The sequence below is a fragment of the Lutjanus erythropterus genome, chromosome 10 (genome assembly GCF_056507025.1).
Source record: "Lutjanus erythropterus isolate fLutEry1 chromosome 10, fLutEry1.hap2, whole genome shotgun sequence".
Lineage (NCBI taxonomy): Eukaryota > Metazoa > Chordata > Actinopteri > Lutjaniformes > Lutjanidae > Lutjanus > Lutjanus erythropterus.
The window spans coordinates 22,953,714-22,974,421 of record NC_139326.1 but is presented as its reverse complement, the minus strand read 5'-3'; the positions used below and the strand labels follow the sequence as shown (position 1 = coordinate 22,974,421).

Sequence of the window (20,708 nt, the reverse complement as noted above, 5' to 3'; positions counted from 1 at the left end):
TTTACCATTTTAACCATTAGTGATATGGCTGTTACAGCTGTACTTTGCATATTTTTTTAGTCTGTATCTCTTCTGTTGAGTGTCTTTAAGGTTTAAGGGGCTGATGTCACTGACAGCTGTTTCCTGGTTCACCTTTTGTGTTGCCACATATATTTTATTATTTTTTTTCTCCACAACTATTTGGCAACCCCCAGAAATTAACTTGTGGCGTTCTGCGGGGTCTTGACCCCAGGTTGAGAACCACTGGCGCAACAGACAGTGATACAAAGCTGAGAGCAGAAACAGGTTCCAATGCAGAGGCGAGGACTAGAAGAACAAAACAAACAAACAAACATTTTTAAATTTCTTCATATCAGCTCGTCTTAAATAGCACGCATAGCGTGTCAAGTTAAACAGTAATTGTTTCATAACTACCACAGGTTTGTGATAAAAAATTAATAGTTTAACATGCGTACCTTTATACAATAATAAACACACACACATAAACGCGCACACACATATATACCATAGCCCTGTTTGATAACTCTAACAATTTCCCTCATGTTTTAAATGAGTGTAAATGTTAGTCTGTTCTGAGGATGTATCTGATGTATAAGCCAGAAAATAATGGGGCTGTTTCACATCATACAGCCCTACACACAACTACACACACACGCACACATGTACACACACATATATGTAGACAGATCACTTCTTTTGTTTAAAGAGGCATTTGCATAGAGTTATAAATGTATATTATTTAAAAAAATATTTTGAGCAGCAACAGTGAATGCTGACAGGTATTTTCTAGATGAAGCTTCCTAATGGCACAGATCCACAGATGAGTGAACAGTAATCAGAGATCTATCTCTCTCTCTCTCTCATACACACGCATACATTTTTACACACACACAATCACTCATACACACCATATAAAATGGCAGCCCCAGTCTGTTAAAATGAGGAGTTGTACAGCTCCTAAAATTATAGCTACTTTTTGTTCATATTTACATATGTATACATCTTTTAAATATAGATAGAAATATCTAAGACAATAGTCCACTGGGTTACAGTAAGAATGAGCACCATGACGGCAACACTGGCGAGTTTCTCGCTGCCTGGGGCCGGGGGCGAGCCGGGCTGGGCAATACTGGGCTGGGGTGCACCAGGCCGGGTCAGCTGCTTAGTAATACAGAGGAGTCCATCTTTGGCCTTTGTACTTCTGTTCTCCACAACTAGAAGCAACAGCAGATTTTATTGTCAGTACTGAAATGATGAAACATAACTTTTATAAAAGGACAAACATTTTTGTACTGTACATATGGATCTAAGTAGTTGAAAGCGTAGACATATCTATGTAGATGCTGCACTGGCCTTTGAATTGTAGGTCAATCTCACCGCCATATTGGTCCCGTCAAGACAGATGCATGTAAATGGGACTGTTACCAGTGGTAGTAGTTTAGCAGGCCAGTCTTGACAGGACCAATGTGGTGGTGACAAAAATGTATCGCAGCAACAGGCTGAAACAGTCAATGTGGCTTCTGCAGATTATATGTCTACGATTGAAAACTCACCTCAACTTGCCCGTCTGCCACTGTTGCTCTCAGCTGCCTCAAACTCCAAATCTTGAAGCTCCATGGCCTCCACCTTGACTCCTCTGGCCCCTGTGTGGGTGTCCAGTGGCACATGTGGGTCCTGGAAGGCAGGCTCCGGCTCCTCCGGCCCTGATGGGCAGTAACTGTCCGCTGCAGTGTATCCTGGGTAAGATGACGTAGGGGGGTTCTGGTTGGACAAGGGCGGTGGGTGGACGGCAACAGTGACAGAGGCTGATGCTGTTACCGTGGTGATGGGTTGGCAATACGGGGTGGGGTTGGGGTGGTGGTGTGGGAGGTGATGATTAGGCTGAGGGTTGTGGGAAGAGCGGGCCCTGTGGCCTGCTGAATGTTCTCTATGGCTGTGTGAGCCATTATGGCCCCCAGCCTCAGTAGCAGTTTCAAAAGCGTCCGTGCGCGGGCGGGCTGGGGGCGGGACCTGCCAGTGCAGCTGGGCCTTGGGGTCCCTGCTGCTGTTACGCTGAGTAGCCCTGGGCTGGGGCCCAGAATCACAACCCTGAGAGGAGACAGACTGTAAAGAAAGACAATAAGATATTTTTTCTATAAATGAGCAAATCTTATATTAGAGAATTATACATGCAGTCATATATGGGGGATATTTTCTTACCGAAGACATGGTATAGGCTGGAGGGTCAGGCTGTCTGGCTGAGCGCCTATGCCCTGATCCTGCTCTCCTTTCCTCCTCCGTCCTGGCTGCTCTGCCCCTGCTGGTCTGGAGGTGGTACTGCTGCTCCTCAGCTCGAGGTTGTCCTCTGTGTGAGGGCAGGTTGTAATTCTGCAGCTCCTGACTGATGCCGGAAACTGTGGTGTTAGAGCTGTACTCTGAGTCGGACGAGTCTGAAGCTGCACCAGAGGTGGTGGTGGCTGTGGTGGTGTGGTGAGGACGGACTGAGAAGTGGACCACGTGAGGAGGGGCTTCCGGGGTGGGTAACCGGCTGCGACCATCAACTGGAGACACCTGAGAGGTGAGACGGGAGGAGATAGCAGTGAGTGATTTATAATTCACGGCACAGAGAAAAAAACGATGAGGAAGCCTTTGTATTATGAGCTAAAAAAAACAAAACTAATGCTATTTCTTTTCAACTTGGATACCAATTTCTTTAGGGCTGCAAATTTTATTAAAATATGATCAAAATCACAATATGGCCAAGTGCAATACCCAAATCACAGAAGCTAAAGTAAAACTGTGTCACAAAACAGCATAATAATGAAGTACTGCAGTGCTGCAGAGATGCCCAATGGCCAATTTTGTTCTCCAGATGTACAAAAACATGTTTGATTGGTACAGACCCCACAAATGTTTCATCATTTCACAATCCAATGATTTTTTTTTTACCATATCGTGCAGCCCTTATTTTCTTATGTGTATTTTTTTGGATCTTACCTCTGGATAGGGCCCAAAGTATGACAGTAAAACTGGAAGAAGGACCAATCCATTGAGCACTCCAAGAACTGTTAGTATGGCCAACACTGCAAAGAAATACCTGCAACATAACACAAGCACAAACAAAAATGGTTGAGCACAGGGAATAAACTTAAATCTCAGGAATATTTTTAAAAAATACAACATGTAATACACTGCATGCAAAACATATTTTTTCTCTCATTTCCTCTGTGATACAACATAAACTTTTACTATGAAAACCAGATATCATGAAAAATCCCACTTTAAAGGGATAGTTAGGATTGTTACCGGCACAGAAGCTAAGCAATGTACTGCTACAGACAGGATCCACAGCAAAGCCATCTACAAAAAAAGAAAACAACTAAAAAAATTCAACCATCAGACTGTCTTTACCAACAGAAAACTCCCATTACACGAGGCAAATATCGCTTTCTCCAATCCAACCAAACTCCATACGTCATTTAACATCACAGAACATGTGATTGGTTAATTTGTTTGAGTTACTGTGTAATAACACAAACAAACTAACAGGTTGAATTAGTGGTGGACCAGCAACTCCCATGGTCTGTGAGGTAAAATTACTGATTTCACAAAAGGCTGTCTGAAGGCAAAGTAAAGCAATGAAAATATATAGAAATATAGTGTACCCCTAAAACTAATATTTTTTTTTTTAAGTGGAGTTTTTTTTAGGTGTCTTTTCTCAGTTCATTGCTTAGCTTCCGTGCTTGCACACCTCTCTGCTTTTCCACACTGCCAACTGGCATCTACTGCATGTAATACACTGACTATCGACAGGTACCTCATACAACCACATATTCAATTATCCGAAGTATCCCTTTAAAATGGGCGAATTTCATGACTGGATGAAAAAAAAAACTGTTCAGACCAACACAGACAGGCGAAGAAGAGAGAGAGAGAGCAGGCGAAGAAACAAAGAAAATACCTGTGCAAACCACAGAGATTTAGACGTGGGGAGACATGTGCAAGATCAACCATTACACATGCCCGAAATAATACTTCCACAAAGACACCCGGGCCACTCCCCAAACACACACACACACACACACACACACACGTATATATAAACCCCCCACAGACAGGCAGACATGCACTGTGGTTTCAAGGAGCAAAACAGAAATGTACCTTGTGTGTTTCTAAGTCCTGCCAAAGAGGGTTAGTCTTAAAGAAGCCGCAGAGAGAAAAGAAAGGGGAAGCATAATTAGCCAGAGCTGGTTAATTCAAAGGCATGGGAGGAAAGAAAAAAAAAAGAAGGAGGGGAGTGGAGGGGGGGGGGGGGTTATTGGGGGCGAGGGTACTCTCTCTTGGGTGTGTGGTGTATAAGCAAACATGGAGAAAACAAAGCAGTGAGGAATGTGAAGGGAGGAGGGAAGGGGTAAAAGGGGGGAGGAGGTGAGGAGAGGCGAGTGAGGGGAACGTTAGGGGGTGAGGGGTGGGGGGGCACAAGAGGACAGGGGCCTCACTTTCCTCTCCAGCTCTAAAAAAGAGAGAGGGAGAGGCAAACAAATGAAGTGAAGGGTATAGAATTTAAACAATTTAGTCTAGGAAGAAGAGAAGGGGACCCTCAGAGCGCCACCCCTCTCTTCTTCCCTCTCTTTTATTTCTTTCTCCCTCTTCTCTGCCTAGCTTCTCTTCTCTTCCTTCTTTCCAGCTAAGCCCCTGTGAAATTCCCGGCCACTCCACAATCCCCTCCGTCTAATTAAATCTCCAATGTATCAGGTAAGACCCCCCAATCTCCACTCTAAATCCACCCTCGCCCTCTCTTTCTCTGGCCAGTACAGCTCTCTTCATTAGGGAAGGCTTTCCTCCTCCTCACTTGGTTCTCTAGTGGAACTTCTCAGGTTATCAAGGACACACTGAAGAACCACAAACCCCGTCGTCTGTCTCTTGACCATGCTGTTTGTGTATGCGGGTGGGTGTTTAAGCACGGGCTAACTGAGGTGTAGATACGCTGGTATGGTCTCCAGCTGGGCCCCAAACTAAGTGCACATTCATAACTAATCTGTGTGTGTGTTTATACCAATATGTGTTTGTGTATGGGTGCAGGGAGGCAGGCATTGTCCAGAGGAACCACAAGTGTGGAGAGCTGGCTCTTGTCTTCCCAGCATGGGTGGCCTCACCTTCACAATACTGGCGCGGTGTCTGACTGTGAAACAGGATGGAAACTTACTAAATATGTAAAATGTCCCCATGACAATTTGGGAGTGCAGGTATGGACTTCTGCTGCTCCAAACTAAACTAGGTCATGTCAGTTATATTCCGAAATATAGTTGGGCAACGCCACGGTATATAGAAAAGTGTCCACCAGTAGAGATTTGGCAATACTATTTCCACGATTTCTACCACGGGAGCTATCCCTCAGTGTCGGGCTATGTTGCAAAGCAGGGGTGGATTCTCCTGTGATTGCACAAATTCAGCTGCTTTGCGAGGTGATGCGATTTGGCCAGCAGACCTGCTTACCACGTTCTCACGTCACATGAGAGCAACCGTTGGTGGTGGTAATGCAGCTCAATGTTGGTTTGCCGTATATCAAGTGCAAAGGTGTTCACGACCGAGCAATCGAGGCCACATGGACCTTGAGGGTTAGTTGGTCATCAATCGTGATGCCCAAGTTTTGGGCAGACCTTGTAGGTGTGAGCTGGTGGATTCAAGTTGAATAATGATCTCTGAGTCAATTTCTCAATTGACTTTCTGGAACAATTACTGTTTAAAACTCTAATGTAAAACTGTACTGTATAAACTTACATTTACTGTCACATGGAATTGGTAAGATCTAATCTGTGGTGTTTTGGAGTCAAAATATCACAGCAGAGACAGATCTAGCCTGCAGGCGGGTGAAGTAGCGTGGTGCAACCTGCAACAATGAGACAAGCTACAATGACTTCAGTGATCAATGTGACTTGAGGACAGGACCACCTGCTGTTGCCTGACTGTTGGTGGTAAGCTGGCAGTACATTGGATATGGACCGACTGCCACGAGATGAATCAATTCCAGGACACTAGGAAGAAAATACAATCTCTAAACCAGATCTGTGCTTTCTACCTGGTGTTGCTGTTTTCCACTTAATTTAATTCACAAAGGTTAAAGTATTTTATAGCAATGCATATGGCAACTGCAGTTTTATAATATAATAAACTTGCAAAGAAAATGGCCAAAAGTACCTGTGCATTTGCACCTTTCTAGTAAATGGGGAAAGACGATCGACATCTATCACCTTGATTTATGATTTCTGTTCTTTTACATGTGCTAAGCCCTAAGGCACATGGAATGATGAGAGAAAACACCTCTGGCAAACAAGTCACAAAACACAGAGGTTGTTGCATCTCCATCTGTAATTTTCAATTTGCATGTTTTGTATACTGCATTTCGTTTTCTGTTGACGACTCCAGTGTTGTAGGATTAGTTCAAACAAAGTGGATCTAGCAATGATGTGTCAAGTTGCCGAGAATGAATAGCAGTAACGTTAGTTGATTCAGGAAACGAAGGGAAATGAACCAATTCATGGCACACATTTAAATAACATACTTTTAAATCTTTGGTTTTGAGGGAAGGTATCAGGTATTTTAAAGTCAAAAGGCTCAAGTTCAAGTGAAGCCATGAGTCACTGGAAATAAAGTCTAAGCCAACCTGTAAGTTTTTTTTGATTTTGGTGATTCTAAAGTCATCAAATTCCAGTCTGACTTAAGTCTAAGACATGTGACTCGAGTCCAGTTCGGACCTTTGACTTGCTGTTTGGTAAAGCTCTATACATACACACCATAAATGCACTATACAGTATTTAAAGCCCACCAACCCATCCTCCACTGACTTGGATTATCAGATTTGTATCTTTAAGTGGAACTGAAATAACTGTGTCATCGCTATGGTTAGCATTTCCACACGCACCAGGAGGGGTAAACGCCACGTCACCTTTGGACCCACATATATTCACACACATGTACACATGCACGCGTGCGGCCCACATACCAGGCTCGGTGCCCCGCCGGGCTGTTTAGAGTGAAAACATTCACAGGGCTGACGGGGGAAAGTCGGGGAAACATTTCTTTCGGCGCAAGCAGAAAAATACGAGCCGGTCCTGTTGTTATTGCGCCGTCTTGGGCCGCAGCTTTGTTTGCTCAGACAACAGCAGAACCTTTAAATGGAGGCCCGGGACTGAGCCAGAAACCAGAGCACACCACTGGAGGTGAGGAGAGAAGGTCTATAGGCCTCCCTGTGTTTGTGTGTGTGTGTGTGTCTGTTTGTGTGTGTCTCTCTGAGTGTGTATCTGTGGGTGCTCTCCCTGGCAGGCACGCCATCAGTGACCCCCATGATTACAAGGTTGGGGAGCAGGTTGGTGTGTGTGTGTGCATGCATGAGTGCAGGCCTGTGCACATGATGGGAGTTTGTGTGCTTTTAGATCACACGGACTTCACAGCGCCTTTTTCTTAAAGGAGCAGGTTAGCAGAAGGCAACACACACACCAACTTGTTGGTCTGTCTTGTGGTGGAGGCAAATATATTATATATATGTTTTGTCCTCTGCAATAATTTATTAAAAATTTATTTAAAAAGTTAAAAAAGTTTGGGATTTATGTTGATATACTGCAGACTAAGTCGTATGTATATAATAATAAATCAATTGAATTTGGAAATTCAATCATTTATCATTTTTATTTCATTTAATTTTTTTAATTAAATATTATTTTTAAAATGTTATTTTTTTTACCTTTTTAAAATTATTTTATATTTTCTCATTTTTGTATAATTCTTTTATTTTATTATATTATGAATTTTATTTATTTACTTTTTTATTTTTATTGACTTAATTTTCTTTCTTTTTTCATTTTTTAATTAATTTAGAGTTTGATAGCTGAGGCTTTGAAATGAGTGAACTGTGTGTATATGACTACAGACATCTCCAACACAGCTGTGGACTAACACAGAATTATGGGATATATTTAAGCACTATGTCACATTGTGACTGCCATGTCTTAAGAAAAGTTCTTTTGACTGAAGCGCCTGCCCTTTTTTAATAAATCAAGGCAGAGGTGTTAAGTGTGTGCAGGAATAGACTTTTTCTTTGAAATGTTTTTTTTTCTTTTAAAGGAGCAGGTCAACCAAATTATATAGCTACCTCAGCTATGTTAAGTTATTCACTGAGCTCACTGGAAACTTCTCATAATACTCCCAGCTCAAGAATCATTAATTTTCCTCCCTCGTATGGCAGCTGGTCGCTACCTTTCTGTCTGATGCTTACGCACAAAAGGAGCCACCGACGCAGAGCCCCCACAGTGTGTCTGTTTTAATTTCCACTTCTCCTGTCTTTTCCACAACTGCCCTCTTGCCCCCCACCCCATTACTCTTTCCCATGCTTATAAATGTGTAGCGGGGGCAGTTAAACTAACTGAAGGAGATTACAAAAACCAGAAGACTTTGCCTGCTCACTCTCTTTCACTTTGTTTCTCTCTGCTTCTCCAGCTACTCCCTCCTACAGCCCTCCTCCTCCTCGTTCTCCTGACCTTCAACTCTCCATCCTTCCCCTGGTTTCCCTTAAAATGTCAGGTATGAGAGACACTAGAGGAGGATGAAAGAAAAGACAGAAGGGGAGAGGAGGGTGGAGAAAGATAAAGGCTTTGTTTATGATGTTTCTTGGAGCGAAAGCCCCCAGAATTCTACAAAAAAAAAAGGTATGTCACTGGTAGCTGGAAAAGGGATGAGGTTTACAGAGGGTGAAAGGGAAGATGTGGGTGGAAGACAAGAAAGAGATTGAGGGAGGGGACGGAGGAGGAGAGCGAAGAGCCTTCATGCATGATTGGTGTCTCAGGTAGATTCCTATGTGACATACAGGCTGAGGCATGGTCTCAACGGTCTACTGACGCCACAAAGACGCCATGAGATAACCTTTGTGCGTGCAGTCCTGTGTGCTTATATATTTGGCTAAATGCATGTGAGATTTTCTGATTTTTGTGCTCACCTGACGATGAAGTCAAACTCAGAGCCAGCGAGCATCAGGACACCTAATAAGGTGGAAAAGGCTCCATCAAGCACCGGAGCAAACATGTGCTCCAGTGCCAGCACTGCCCGCTTGTGACGATCCCCTATGGCTGTCAGGAACGCCTACAACACACAGAAACACACAAAAACGTCATTTGTGCCTTGTTTGTGAGGGGATTACTGATTTTAAAACCATTACAAAAAAAAATTATTCAACAACATTTTAGGAAGAATGCAACAATACATAACTCAAGGTACAACAATACCATGCTAGAAAGTCCACAACTTATTTATAGCAAAATCAAAAAATAATAAATATGATGAAATAAAAAATGAAAATCCATAAATAATAATAATTATAAATATCATGTGAAAAAAATGTTACGAATTGTCTTTGGCAATTAATGTTTGAATAATGTATGTACAATGCAAAACAAGAACAATGCAGCAGTTGGTAGCAGTCCCTTTATAAAATAAAATAAAAATGATTAACCAAGTAACATCACTGTAAATGATGGTCTGGTCTGGTATTGTTACATTATGATATAGTTTTGTTACTGTATTATCATGATACTCGATATCTTGTACATTCCTACATTTTAGCTTTCCTGCGAGCTGAAGAATGGTCCCATAATTCAAATTTTAGCATACACTGACCCTGAGTATTTATGTATTTATTTCACTATGCCTACCAGGGCCACGTGGACGGTGAACTCCACTCCAATGCCGACAGAGGCAATGAGAATGACCACAGGAACAGCACTCAGCTTGATTCCCATCAGCCCCATGAAGCCAAACAGCTCCACAGTCATGAGAGAAAGCACCAACACCTGAAGGGGAAAGAAGGAGCTTCGGTTAGAAGGGAAGGCACTTGATGAATATTATTCACTGAATGTACAGAGTGAATTTACATTTGACCTGGGCCATGGATGTACACAAGACAGATAATAATACAACAGGCAGTGATACTTGAGGATGATAGGTGTGAGTATCTCTATCTTATAGTTGTGTTGAGTAGTAACCATGCATGTGGGTGAAGTATGTGTATGTTGATGTGTGTGTGGAGGCTTCAGTACAGAGTGGGACAGGAGCTGGGAGTAAATGCCATTATCAGCTGACAGGTGTCAGGTTACATGGGGCCCAAATCCTTTGAAAAGGGCTGAGGTGGGCAGTGGAGGGGAGCTGTGTGTATGAGTATGTGTATGTGTGCATATACAGTGTGCAGGAAAACAGTGCGTGTGTCCATAAGGAGGTCACAATCAAGTGCATCTTGGGAACTACGTTCCTGTATTTTTATTTTTTTTTTTTCATTTAAGTCACAGTTTTCCCACAGATAAGATCGCAATCAGGAACATGGACACACTCTCAGAAATAAGGGTTCTACCAGGAGCCATTTGCTTCAGAAGAACCAGAAAGGGTTTGTCAAGGATTCTTTGAGGGTCTAGGAGTTCCATTAAGAATCCTTTTCATTCAAAGAACCCTTCTTAGAAGAAAGAGTTTTTCTAGGATTGCTGAAAGCATGTTTTCTCGATTTAAACTATAGTCACTGTAACATAGATCGTTCAAATGATGATGATAACCATTTTTGCCTCATTTGTAGAATACATTACGGTTCTTGGTAGCACCCTTCACAAAATAAGATTATTATAGATGAAACCCTTCTAAAATATATTTTTAGATCCCCTTGATTGGGTTCCAGAGACAAAATATGAAATATAAAAGGGTTCTACACAGAAAATCCTGGGTGGGCTCCACATGAAACCCTTGGAATATAAAAGGCATCTTGGAAGAAACCCTTGGGTGGGTTCTAAATGCAGTCCTTGAAAGGTTCCACTTAAAACTGGTGGAAGTGCCAATGTTCCAGGAATCTTGAATGCAACCACTTCAAGAGCCACAGCTTGGAAATGGTGGAAATGCACACACAAAGTTTCAAGATGAACCTTCATAAAAGGTTCTACCAGGAGCCAAAGAGGGTTCTCCTATGGGGATAAGCTGAAGCTCAATATGAGATGGCTTAGAAACATCAGTATAAATCTAAGCAGTAGACAGCAGGTTTTAAACGGGCCTCTGAGTATGTGGTTAAGATGGATTTCAGGGCAAATAGCTGAGAGGGTCTGAAAGGGCTTCAGGTTGAGGGTTTGACGTTGTAGGGTTGGCGGTGGTCTGGTTCTGGACAGAGCAAATGGTTAAACTTGACGCCTCTCCATAACTTGTCTTTTGATCTTGCTAGTAAAGCCTGAAGGATGAACATGAGGTCCCCTCCTCCCCTGTTTAAGGGCTCGGGTGGCCTGGCCACTGCCTGTCGTAAAATACAACCCACCAGAGAGAAAAACCAGAGCGCTCTGTGTATGTGTTTCTGTGTGAATTATGTACCTGCGTGTTTACACGTTCAGGCTGCATGTGTGCAAGTATATACATATCTGCGTTTGTGCTCAAAGCGTGTGTCTGTGTGTGTGAACGCATGTTGCGTGTATCCCTGGAAACTGCTCTTGCGAGATGACGGGGTAGAGAAGGAGTGTGGAGGATGGAAATAAAATCAAACTTTTTATAGGTTTAGAGTGGGAGCAAGTTGCCTGAGCAACTTTGTGTCCTCTCCCCATTTATTTCAGTGATGGTGTCTGGGAGTGTTGGACTAGACTAAACAGACTGGTCCTAACAAAACAGCACAAGATAAACACTGGTGACTGGGGCTACAATAACACACAGCAGCCCCTTTGCCTTTCCAACTCTCTCCTCTCTGAGATGCCTTCTGGACCACACATAAAAGCCAGGAAATAAAGGGAGGAGCACAGGGAAAGAGATTTTTTTAATAACTGAAAGTTGGGGTTTCTGCCTCTCCGTGTTAAGGAGACGGTCTGTTTGTAACATACTCCACTAAACTATCAAATAGGTCTGTCGCACTGACCGCAAATTTGAAATACCTTGCTTTTGACAAACCTACCGCAGGGGACTGCAAGCAACCACAACAACTGCTATGTTCATGTTTTTTCTTTTTTCATGAGGCTGGATCCTTCTTGTTGTAACTCTCAGTGCATGTTGAATGAATGAATAAATGCTTCAAAATGGACAAGCAATACAAGGGCCTGTGACAGTTCAAACTCAAAGATAGGTCAATACTGGTTGTCTGAGACTCAACTTAGAAGCTGTAAGTTTTGTCATGTTTTATGTTGTTTTACTGTTTATTTCATGGGTTAACCTGTTGAACTGTTAGCATGTGGTGTGGCTAATGTGACTAGAACTGCAGGCAGGGGTCATGTTGGACTAATGCTGTAATATTGAGGGACAGCCAAGAGAAACTGTAAATTTTAAGCCTCATTTGAAGCCAACCAAGCAATGAGGGTAGTAGGTTGAATGCCAGTAACTGTTTTTGCATGTTTCTTTCTAGTTATACTGCAGTGCTGCTTGTTGTGACACTTGTTGCCAGTGTGTGTTTGCGTTGCTTTGGTATGTAAATTTTACTTGATTGACATGCCCTGAAGGTAACGATACAGCTGTGTGAAAAGGAAATGGTCAAACTGCAGGATTTCATTTGCAACAGCAGCAGCTAGCTTGAACATCAGCAGCTAGCTTGCTTGCTTTTTTAAATTTCAAATATGACTTGATAGTCATTCTATATTTATTTGGCCAGTATCAACCAAGTGTGCGTCTATTGTCTGTTCATTTTCTCCAACACTCACTATGATGCCGGCGGTCCAAGGGTTGAGCAGGAAGAGGGCACAGACCAGAAAGGTGCAGGCGAGCACGACGCTGATGGACAGCAGGAGCCAGTGGCGCAGACTAACATACTGTTCCCAGAAGAGGAAAGGGTAGCCGTTGGGGTAGGAGGGCAGGCCTTGTCTGCTGTAGTTGCTGCAGATAGCCCGCACACTCTCAATGGCTTCCACAAACTGCGGCGTCTCCCGGAGCCCGTTGAGGTAGAAGGGGAACTGTGCGTATTCGATGGGCTCAGCAGCCGGGACTGGACGGAGAGACAATAAGAGGAAGGTCAGTTTGTTTAGTATATAAATACATAACTTAATCTTTATTCAGCTGTAATCCCCACAACATTTTTATTGGACCCCATGCAGCAATACGTGATGATTTTGCACTTTAGGGCCTTGGGAGCCACATGGCCATGCAACTCAATGAAATTTCAATTCAGAGAAACAGATTACTGAGGAACATTAAGGAAGTAATCAGATAAATCAACAATGGCATCAATGACATCTGCAGATGATATTTGTCTATTCTGATTAACTACTGTTGCCTTCTGATCATTTAGTGTATCTGCAGAAATAATTTCAGACTCTGCAGCCAAACCACCAATATCAAGGCTTTCCCTCCCTAATCCATCCTCGCTCCAAGAGTAGCTACATCTGTGGCCGAGTGTGTGTGTGTGTGAGTGTGTGTGTGTGCGTGTGGGGTGGGGGTGGGCGGAGCAGTGTGAAACAGAGCTCCATTGACTCAAACCCAGCCGGTCTGTGGCCCAGCCTGGCTAATGAGGGCCTATCAGTTCCAGACACAGCAGAGTGTCAGAGTGAACGTTGATTCACGGTAATTACAATGTCAGAATCACCGCCATTACCACACCCTAAAGTTAGCACTGCCACATAAAGCATAATATAGATGCATAAACACGCATACCTGCCTGTCACTCCGCTATGAAGTCATATTTGGTGCTGACAACAGTGGACTCATTCAAAATTCTGTAATTAAAAACACACTGCTGCATAGATTCACTCTGTAACTCCACATCTATCCATCTATCTTACTATTTAACTATCTTTCGTCTTATAAAAACTCATGTTTTCGGATTGTCTAGTCTTGGTGTGAGTGTGTATATTCCACAGTGCCTGCAGGGTCAGACAGGAGCACTTGCTAACATGGTTTGGCCCATTATAATCTCAACTATAAATTTCCATTAGGACACCAGCTGGCTTTCGGCCAACACAGATCTGCTCCGGGGGGCTCCCGCACAGCCAAGCACTTCACGCTGCTTATCCAATCATATTCCCCCCTGTAAAGGACTTCCTGCTTGTTATCCAATTGTGCTTCCCACCCAAACCCAGTCTCTCCTTGTTATCCAATCATTTTCCTCCCCCGCGGAGCACTTCCTGACTTGTACCAAATCACAGGCTGGAATCAAACAACAACATGACTGTACTTCTTTTTTATGTGAGTTACAGTCTGTGTGTGTGGTAGGGAAATGAGAACAGGGTGTGTGTAGTGTTTGGGGTCACTGAGTTTTAATAATGTGCGTGTGTGCATGTGTGTGTGTGTGTAATGCTTGGGCCCCATGATAGCCAGGATTATAGCATTCACCACAGGCACCATTAGAAGAACCACAGTCAGCCGTGTCTTGGTCCTCAGCCTTGCAACCTGAGCTCACACACACACAAATGCACACACACCGCAGTGGTACAGTAAAGTCTACTACCTCACTTAAAGCTAAGAGGCAGACAAGGAGCAATAACTCAAACCACAAGAGGTAAACACTGCTCACATGTAGCAGCCGCCTTGAACCCCACAAAAGTTTGGCTTCGGATTTCAGTAAGCAGTTAGTAAATGTAATTTGTTCAACTGGACCGTGCAGCAGGTATGAACTTTAACATTTCAAATTAGCTTCATTTGTCGAAGCAAACAACATTATTATTGAAATTTCCTTTCACTTCATTCTAGCATATTTTGTGAACTTAAGGCATGTCGACTTACTGCTGAGGCGTGTCTCGGGCATGGAGTCGGTACGGTCGTGGAGCCACTCGGGAGGGTGTGGGCGAATGTTGGCCTGCGAGGCGGCGTACGCCACAGGATCATTGCTGACCCAGGCGGTTAGGTAGATGTAGAAAGCCCCAGGGTTGATGATGCCATCTGCATCCACAAGCCTCTGACGAGTCAACTACAAAAAGAAAAAGGAGAGGAATTAATGATGGTACCATAATTATGAATGTAGAGGATCAAGTTCTGTTCTCTTGTATTCTCATACAGGGATAGTTTGGATTATTTGACATAGGATTGTACGAAGAAACTATTCATAGTATTCAATGTATTGCTGTGAATGGGATCAACATAAAAAGTTTATTTTAGCCACAAGGTCTACCTAAAAAAACAGTTTAAGCGTAATCAATGATTTTGCAATATTTTTGCCCCTTTATTTTGCTAAACAAACAGTCTTTTCCGACTGTTTTTCAAGCCAAACATCACTCTCTCCAAACCAACTAAACTCCATAGGCAAAATAAATAATTTTACCTTGCAGAGCACAGGAGTTGCTGGTCTATCACCACCTTGATCTGTTACTTTATTTGTGTTATTGTGTGACTTCTACATTTTAAAAAGGATAATTCAGGTTCACCAAAGTCACACAGTAACACAAACAAACTAACAGATCGAGGCAGCGGTAGACCAGCATCTCCTGTGTTCTGGGAGGTAAAATCACAGATTTGGCCTGTGGAGTTTGGTTGGTTGGGGGAGGAAGGGATATTTGGCTTGTATAACGGTGGTTTCATGTCAGAAAAGGCTGTCTGACAGCAAAGTAATGTGGTGAAATATTGTAAATATAGCATACACTTAAACTGATACTGATCCGATACTGATGCTGGTGCCCCTGTGCTAAGTGACTATTGATAAGTACCTCATTCAACCCCAGTTTAAATAATCCAAACTGTCTCTTAAAACTACATCTTTCAGATTCATACATGCATGCATTTAGAGGAGTAAATTACATCCCTCACATTTGCGTTGGACAAAGCCAATTCTGAAATTTGAAAACGGAATAAGTAGCAAATGGAAAAAGTGCATTCGAGGTCAGAAAAGTGAGGTAGAGCTTGCATATGAAATCATATTGCTGCATTGGATGTGAAAAGGTATTGTGGAAAGAAGACATGTTTAAGCAAAACATTCTACAGGTGAGCTGACCACAGAAATGCTTATTTATACACATGCATGAGTGCAAGAGAACGGAGCAGCTTTCAAAATAAGAGTCAAATATTGGTCCCTCTCTCTTTCCAACCAAAGAAAAATCAACAAGTCAAACACTGGTTGCCTTTCTGAAAATTCCCGTACTTCTCATCACAGCTTCCCAGAATTATCATGCCACATTAAAACATGGAAAATGTTGAATCAGCTTCTCCCTTTACATATAGTAGATATTGGCTGGCCAACCTCAGGCCCAATGTCCTGACCACTCTGAATAAATTTATGAAGGAAGCCTTGCAGCACTTTTCTGTCAAGAAGCAGCTGCTGAAGATGAATGAGCTGCCAAGTCCTCTTAATTTCAACAGTGGGAAATGTATCAATATATTGGTATATCTAATCTGGTGTTTTGGTTACTGTGCCGTTGCTCAAAGGGTGTATTATGACTTTCTGTACTGTTTTGACAACTGAGTAAAATTAATCAGTGGCAACATTATTAGTATTTTTGGCTGTGCTATGAGCATGGCTCTAGGGATGGCAATACTGGTCGGTTGGTTTGTCAGTAGATCGGTCCACCACTTTGGTCCAGACACCTCAACCTGGATAGTTATGAAATCCAGTACTGTAACTCATGTCCTACTCAGGAAGAATTCTAATGACTTTGACCTTTACTTTTAAACAACCATCATGGTGGCTAAAAGGGCTTTCTGTCAGAAATTGGCTTTAGGAAGTTAGATGACATGCTATAAAGAGTGACAGAAGCAGGTTGTGGTGGATGAATGGGCTAATCACATGGGTTTGAACTACCATGTGAAATTCATTGTTGACTCATTATTTTTAGACTTCGTTGTCCTATTATCTTCAGCATGTTAGCATGCTAATATATTAATTGAAAATGGTGAACATGGTACACATTTGCATGTTAACCTTGTTAATGTTATTATGTTAGCATACTGGTGTTTGCATTAAGCCTAAAGCAGTTGTAAAAATCGTTTTAACTTTAAGTTGACAGAGGAGTCTGGATCACAGCTTTATAGTTGTGGTATGGACTCTGCCATCCCGGTGAGTTAGAGCTTTTTTTTTTTTTTTTTTTTTTTTAACAATATTTTCATAGTTATAGTTCTTGGCGTTGATGGTCTTAAGCCTCACAGAGCTGCTAGCACTCACAAATCCAAAATTAGAAGCACAACATCGTTTGCTTGGATTCCCTCACACTGTAGTCAGTCTCAGTTTTAGAAAACCAGAGCTGGGTGATAAAAACAAATATGTTACAAAGTTTCTGTTAGCCTGTGGCTAAACTCCTGCCATCCACCCACTATGAATAAGACCAAACCCATGCTGAGCATTTCTGTCTAATTGCAGATTGTTCTCAAGCTGTTTCAGTCTGTGTGTTATGTGCTGTGACGGCTGTGGTCAGTAGGTAGACAAGAACGGGTGTCTCGCCACCCTCCCATGTGAAAACAGAGGAGTGTAGCCTTAACATACTACCTCCTGAGAGGTAAAACCATTACTTTACTGCACACCACTCTGCCACTCTCCTTTCTAGGAAACATAAATCCCTCCTTCACAGAGGCAGGGAGAGTTTTTGGGGGTGAAGCTGGACTCATGGGGTTAGGTGGATGCAGAAAGAAATGGGAGGGGTTTGGTGATGGGGGGTGGGGAGAGAAAAAAATTGCTTGACTTAGCGTAACAATAAAAAAATTGGCTGGAGTCCCTGAGCGCGTCTGTGTGCAGTTAACCTGGTTGTTAACACTGAAGGAAATGCCACCCAGCAAATGGAGTAGAGCTATAAAAATAACACAACATCTGTACAAATGTTGCTCACACTTGCTTCTCCTGACCCCTACGGGTACCCAGAATGCCCGGCGCCACAGACCAACCCGGCCCTGAGAAGAAAAGTGCTCTTGATAGCATTAGCATGACCTTCCCTAGCACTTTTAAATTTTCCACCTCCTCCTTCTTTCCACACCCACCTCCTCCAGAGCTTTATCTTTCTGTTTTCTCACACACACACACACACACACACACACACACACACACACACACACACACACACACACACACACACCAACACACAGACAGTACTGCACACGCACGTAGAAATAAGAATAATAAATAAACAGAATTCTGCCTGAAGGTCTGAGGTTCTACCAGGACCATTTGTGTCCAGAAGAAAAAGTTCTTCAAGGATTGTTAAAATCCCTGAAGTACTCTTTTCAGTGGGCTCTAGATGACACCCACTGAATATAGATAGAAGCCCCTGGGTGGGTTTGAGATAAAACCATTGGAATATAAAAGGGTTCTTAGTAGAAGGGCCTTTATTTCTAAGAGTGTATGATTCCAGGCCAGGCCATAAGGAACGAATGGTCGCCCAGCACGGAGAGAAATGTTAGCAGCAGCAGATCAAAGGCAGAACACCTCTGCACAGATCCATGGAGTGGCATATCAAAATAAAACATCTAGCTTTGCAATTTGCCAGGGTTGGAAAAGATCTGGTCCTCATTTTGAGGCCCAAAAAACAGCTACTGCTGCTCAACAGACAAAAGCAGAACACACACTCAAAACATACAAATGCACACACAGAGCTGCCTCAAAGAAACCACGTGTTTCAGCTCCCCTCATTGAAAGAGGACATAGCAGAGGAGCACGGAGGGAGGGAAAGGGAGGGAGGAAGAGACAGGGAGTTAGAGGGAGAGGGGGAAAGAAAGAGAGCCGGATTCCAGAGGATCTGGATTGAATTTAACAGCGGGATACGCAACAACTGTATGTCTTCAAGCTGTCACGGGAAGCCCAGGCAACTCTGCTGGCGGCCCCCACGCCTCACGGCAAATACACTTCCCTCACAGGCACAGGAAGTGATGTCACAGGGCCGCACACCAGGTCTGCCTCCGCTTCCTGCCGACCAGTGGAAGGGACGGGAAGAGTACTGTGCTGCCGCAGTGGAGCTCAGTGGGTAAGAGAAACAGGCAAAAACAAACATCTAGAAGTAAAACTGCAGACATGCACGAGTTGAACGCAGACTCGCACACGAATTCTAAACATAAATAAACACAAGACACAGTGGAGCTATATGTCACAGTTAATTATCTTCGAGGAAAGCGATCTCAGCGTTGAAAAGGACATGGCTTGTTTTGTGTTTCGGGTTTGCAGGCATCCTGGCCAAGAATTTTGTTTTTATATTTCTCCAGTGCCTTATCTTCTGTGTTCGCTGTTTCCTGCCAAAGAATGCAGCCATGCATCCATGTATGTTGTTTTTTGGAGGTGGTACTAAACTAAACTGAAGCTCAGCAGGTTTTCTCAGCTCCACGAACACAATCTTTCCCCTCATTTCCTCCTGCTTATCATCCGCTCGCTCTCATTATCAGCTTGGTTGGTGTCTTTCTGCTGACAGAGAACCAACCAGATTTGACCTTCCTCTGAGCTCCTCTCTAGACCTCCTGCTCACTATCTTCACTTGTGTCACTGTTGGATGTCAAACACCCGTCCAGTTCCACACTGGCTGGGACACGAGGTGAACTTCAACGGCTGAACTGGAGTTTTTCAGATGATTATGGTCGAGGTTTAACTCTGTTACACACTCACTTGTATTTTCTTTCTTTTGACTTCAGCTGAGGTACAATGTCAACAGCTCCAGCAGTCTCTGTGCAGGCAGAGCCTTTTGGAAACACAATGTCATGCACTTCTTGTGGCTCTGCTCAGCGCTAGTGATGAAATCTGGGCGCTTTTCTACCCAAAAAGTGACGCACTGCACTCAAAACACTGGACGGCAAAACGTTGTAGGCTCTCTACCAAAGTAGGGTTCACAGACTTCCAAACCAGAGTGAGCAAATAACACAAGCAATCATTTTCATTACACTACTTTTGCAAGATGGTGTGGATTATTGACTTCAGTAGAGGGAAAAGAAGAAACTTTTCCTCTACATTCGGTGGATGCTTTATTTTATTTCCATCAACATGTACCACAGACAGAGCGTCACAGGAAATCCTTCCTGCCTGTGGCCATCAAACTTTTCAACTCCTCCTTCGTGGTGTCAGACACCCTGAGTCTATACACTGGCCTTTGTATTTATTTTACCCGTCAACAGCTAATTATCATTTATTTGATGGCTGGACAATATAGAGATATTATATCAATATTTTGAAAGCACCAGTATCTTGTCAAAAATATTGTGATGTTGTCCATATTGCCCAGTCTTGCTTGACTGTTACTGCTACTGTTGGCTAATTTTATCTAAAGCAATTCATCATATTCTCTAAGTTTATCACTATTTGAGAATTTATGGTCGGTTATTGTAAAAAATCTGTATGTCGAGCTACATATCATGACATAAGCCTAAAATATCATGATATTATTTGTAAGCCATATTACCAAGCTCTTACTGTATATCTTCAACAGTGCAAAATTTATCTAACAGTACATTATAAGTAGTAAATGTATGCAGTAATTCAACAATGCAACATTGTGGTTTACACTGGCATCAATATGTGTGTGTGTGTGTGTGTGTGTGTGTGTGTGTGTGTGTGTGTGTGTGTGTGTGTGCATATATACAGCAGCTATAATCTATGCAGTCATGCCAATAAAGATGATGAATTGAATTGAATTGAATTAATCTAACCCAATTTCCCCCCAGTAAGGGATCAATAAGGAATTTCTGATTCAGATGTAATTTAAAGCCCTTTAAAACTTTCCTCACATGACTCATTGACTTTTGTGTAAAAGTGACTGTCACATTACTTCCAGAGGGCCCTGATGTTTAAATGCACTTCTGTGTCACTTTTAAACCTCAAAGGTTCACGTCATTCAGCTACATACTAGTGAAGCCAACTCGCT

At 42.8% G+C, this 20,708-nt stretch overlaps 1 protein-coding gene across 2 annotated transcripts in view; it reads right to left on the bottom strand.

Moving 5' to 3' along the window:
* Positions 1–330: 330 nt before the first annotated feature.
* Positions 331–20,708, bottom strand: part of ptch1 (patched 1) — a 72,759-nt gene continuing 52,381 nt past the window's right edge. For both annotated transcript variants that reach the window (XM_084728707.1, XM_084728706.1), the window contains exons 17-24: positions 14,680–14,863; positions 12,666–12,946; positions 9,681–9,818; positions 8,969–9,111; positions 2,977–3,076; positions 2,200–2,550; positions 1,554–2,103; positions 331–1,214 (exon numbers count right to left, since the gene is read on the bottom strand). In XM_084728707.1, coding sequence (XP_084584833.1) covers positions 1,555–2,103; positions 2,200–2,550; positions 2,977–3,076; positions 8,969–9,111; positions 9,681–9,818; positions 12,666–12,946; positions 14,680–14,863 — 1,746 coding nt within the window. In that variant the 3' untranslated portion in view covers positions 331–1,214; position 1,554. The remainder of the gene's footprint in view (positions 1,215–1,553; positions 2,104–2,199; positions 2,551–2,976; positions 3,077–8,968; positions 9,112–9,680; positions 9,819–12,665; positions 12,947–14,679; positions 14,864–20,708) is intronic.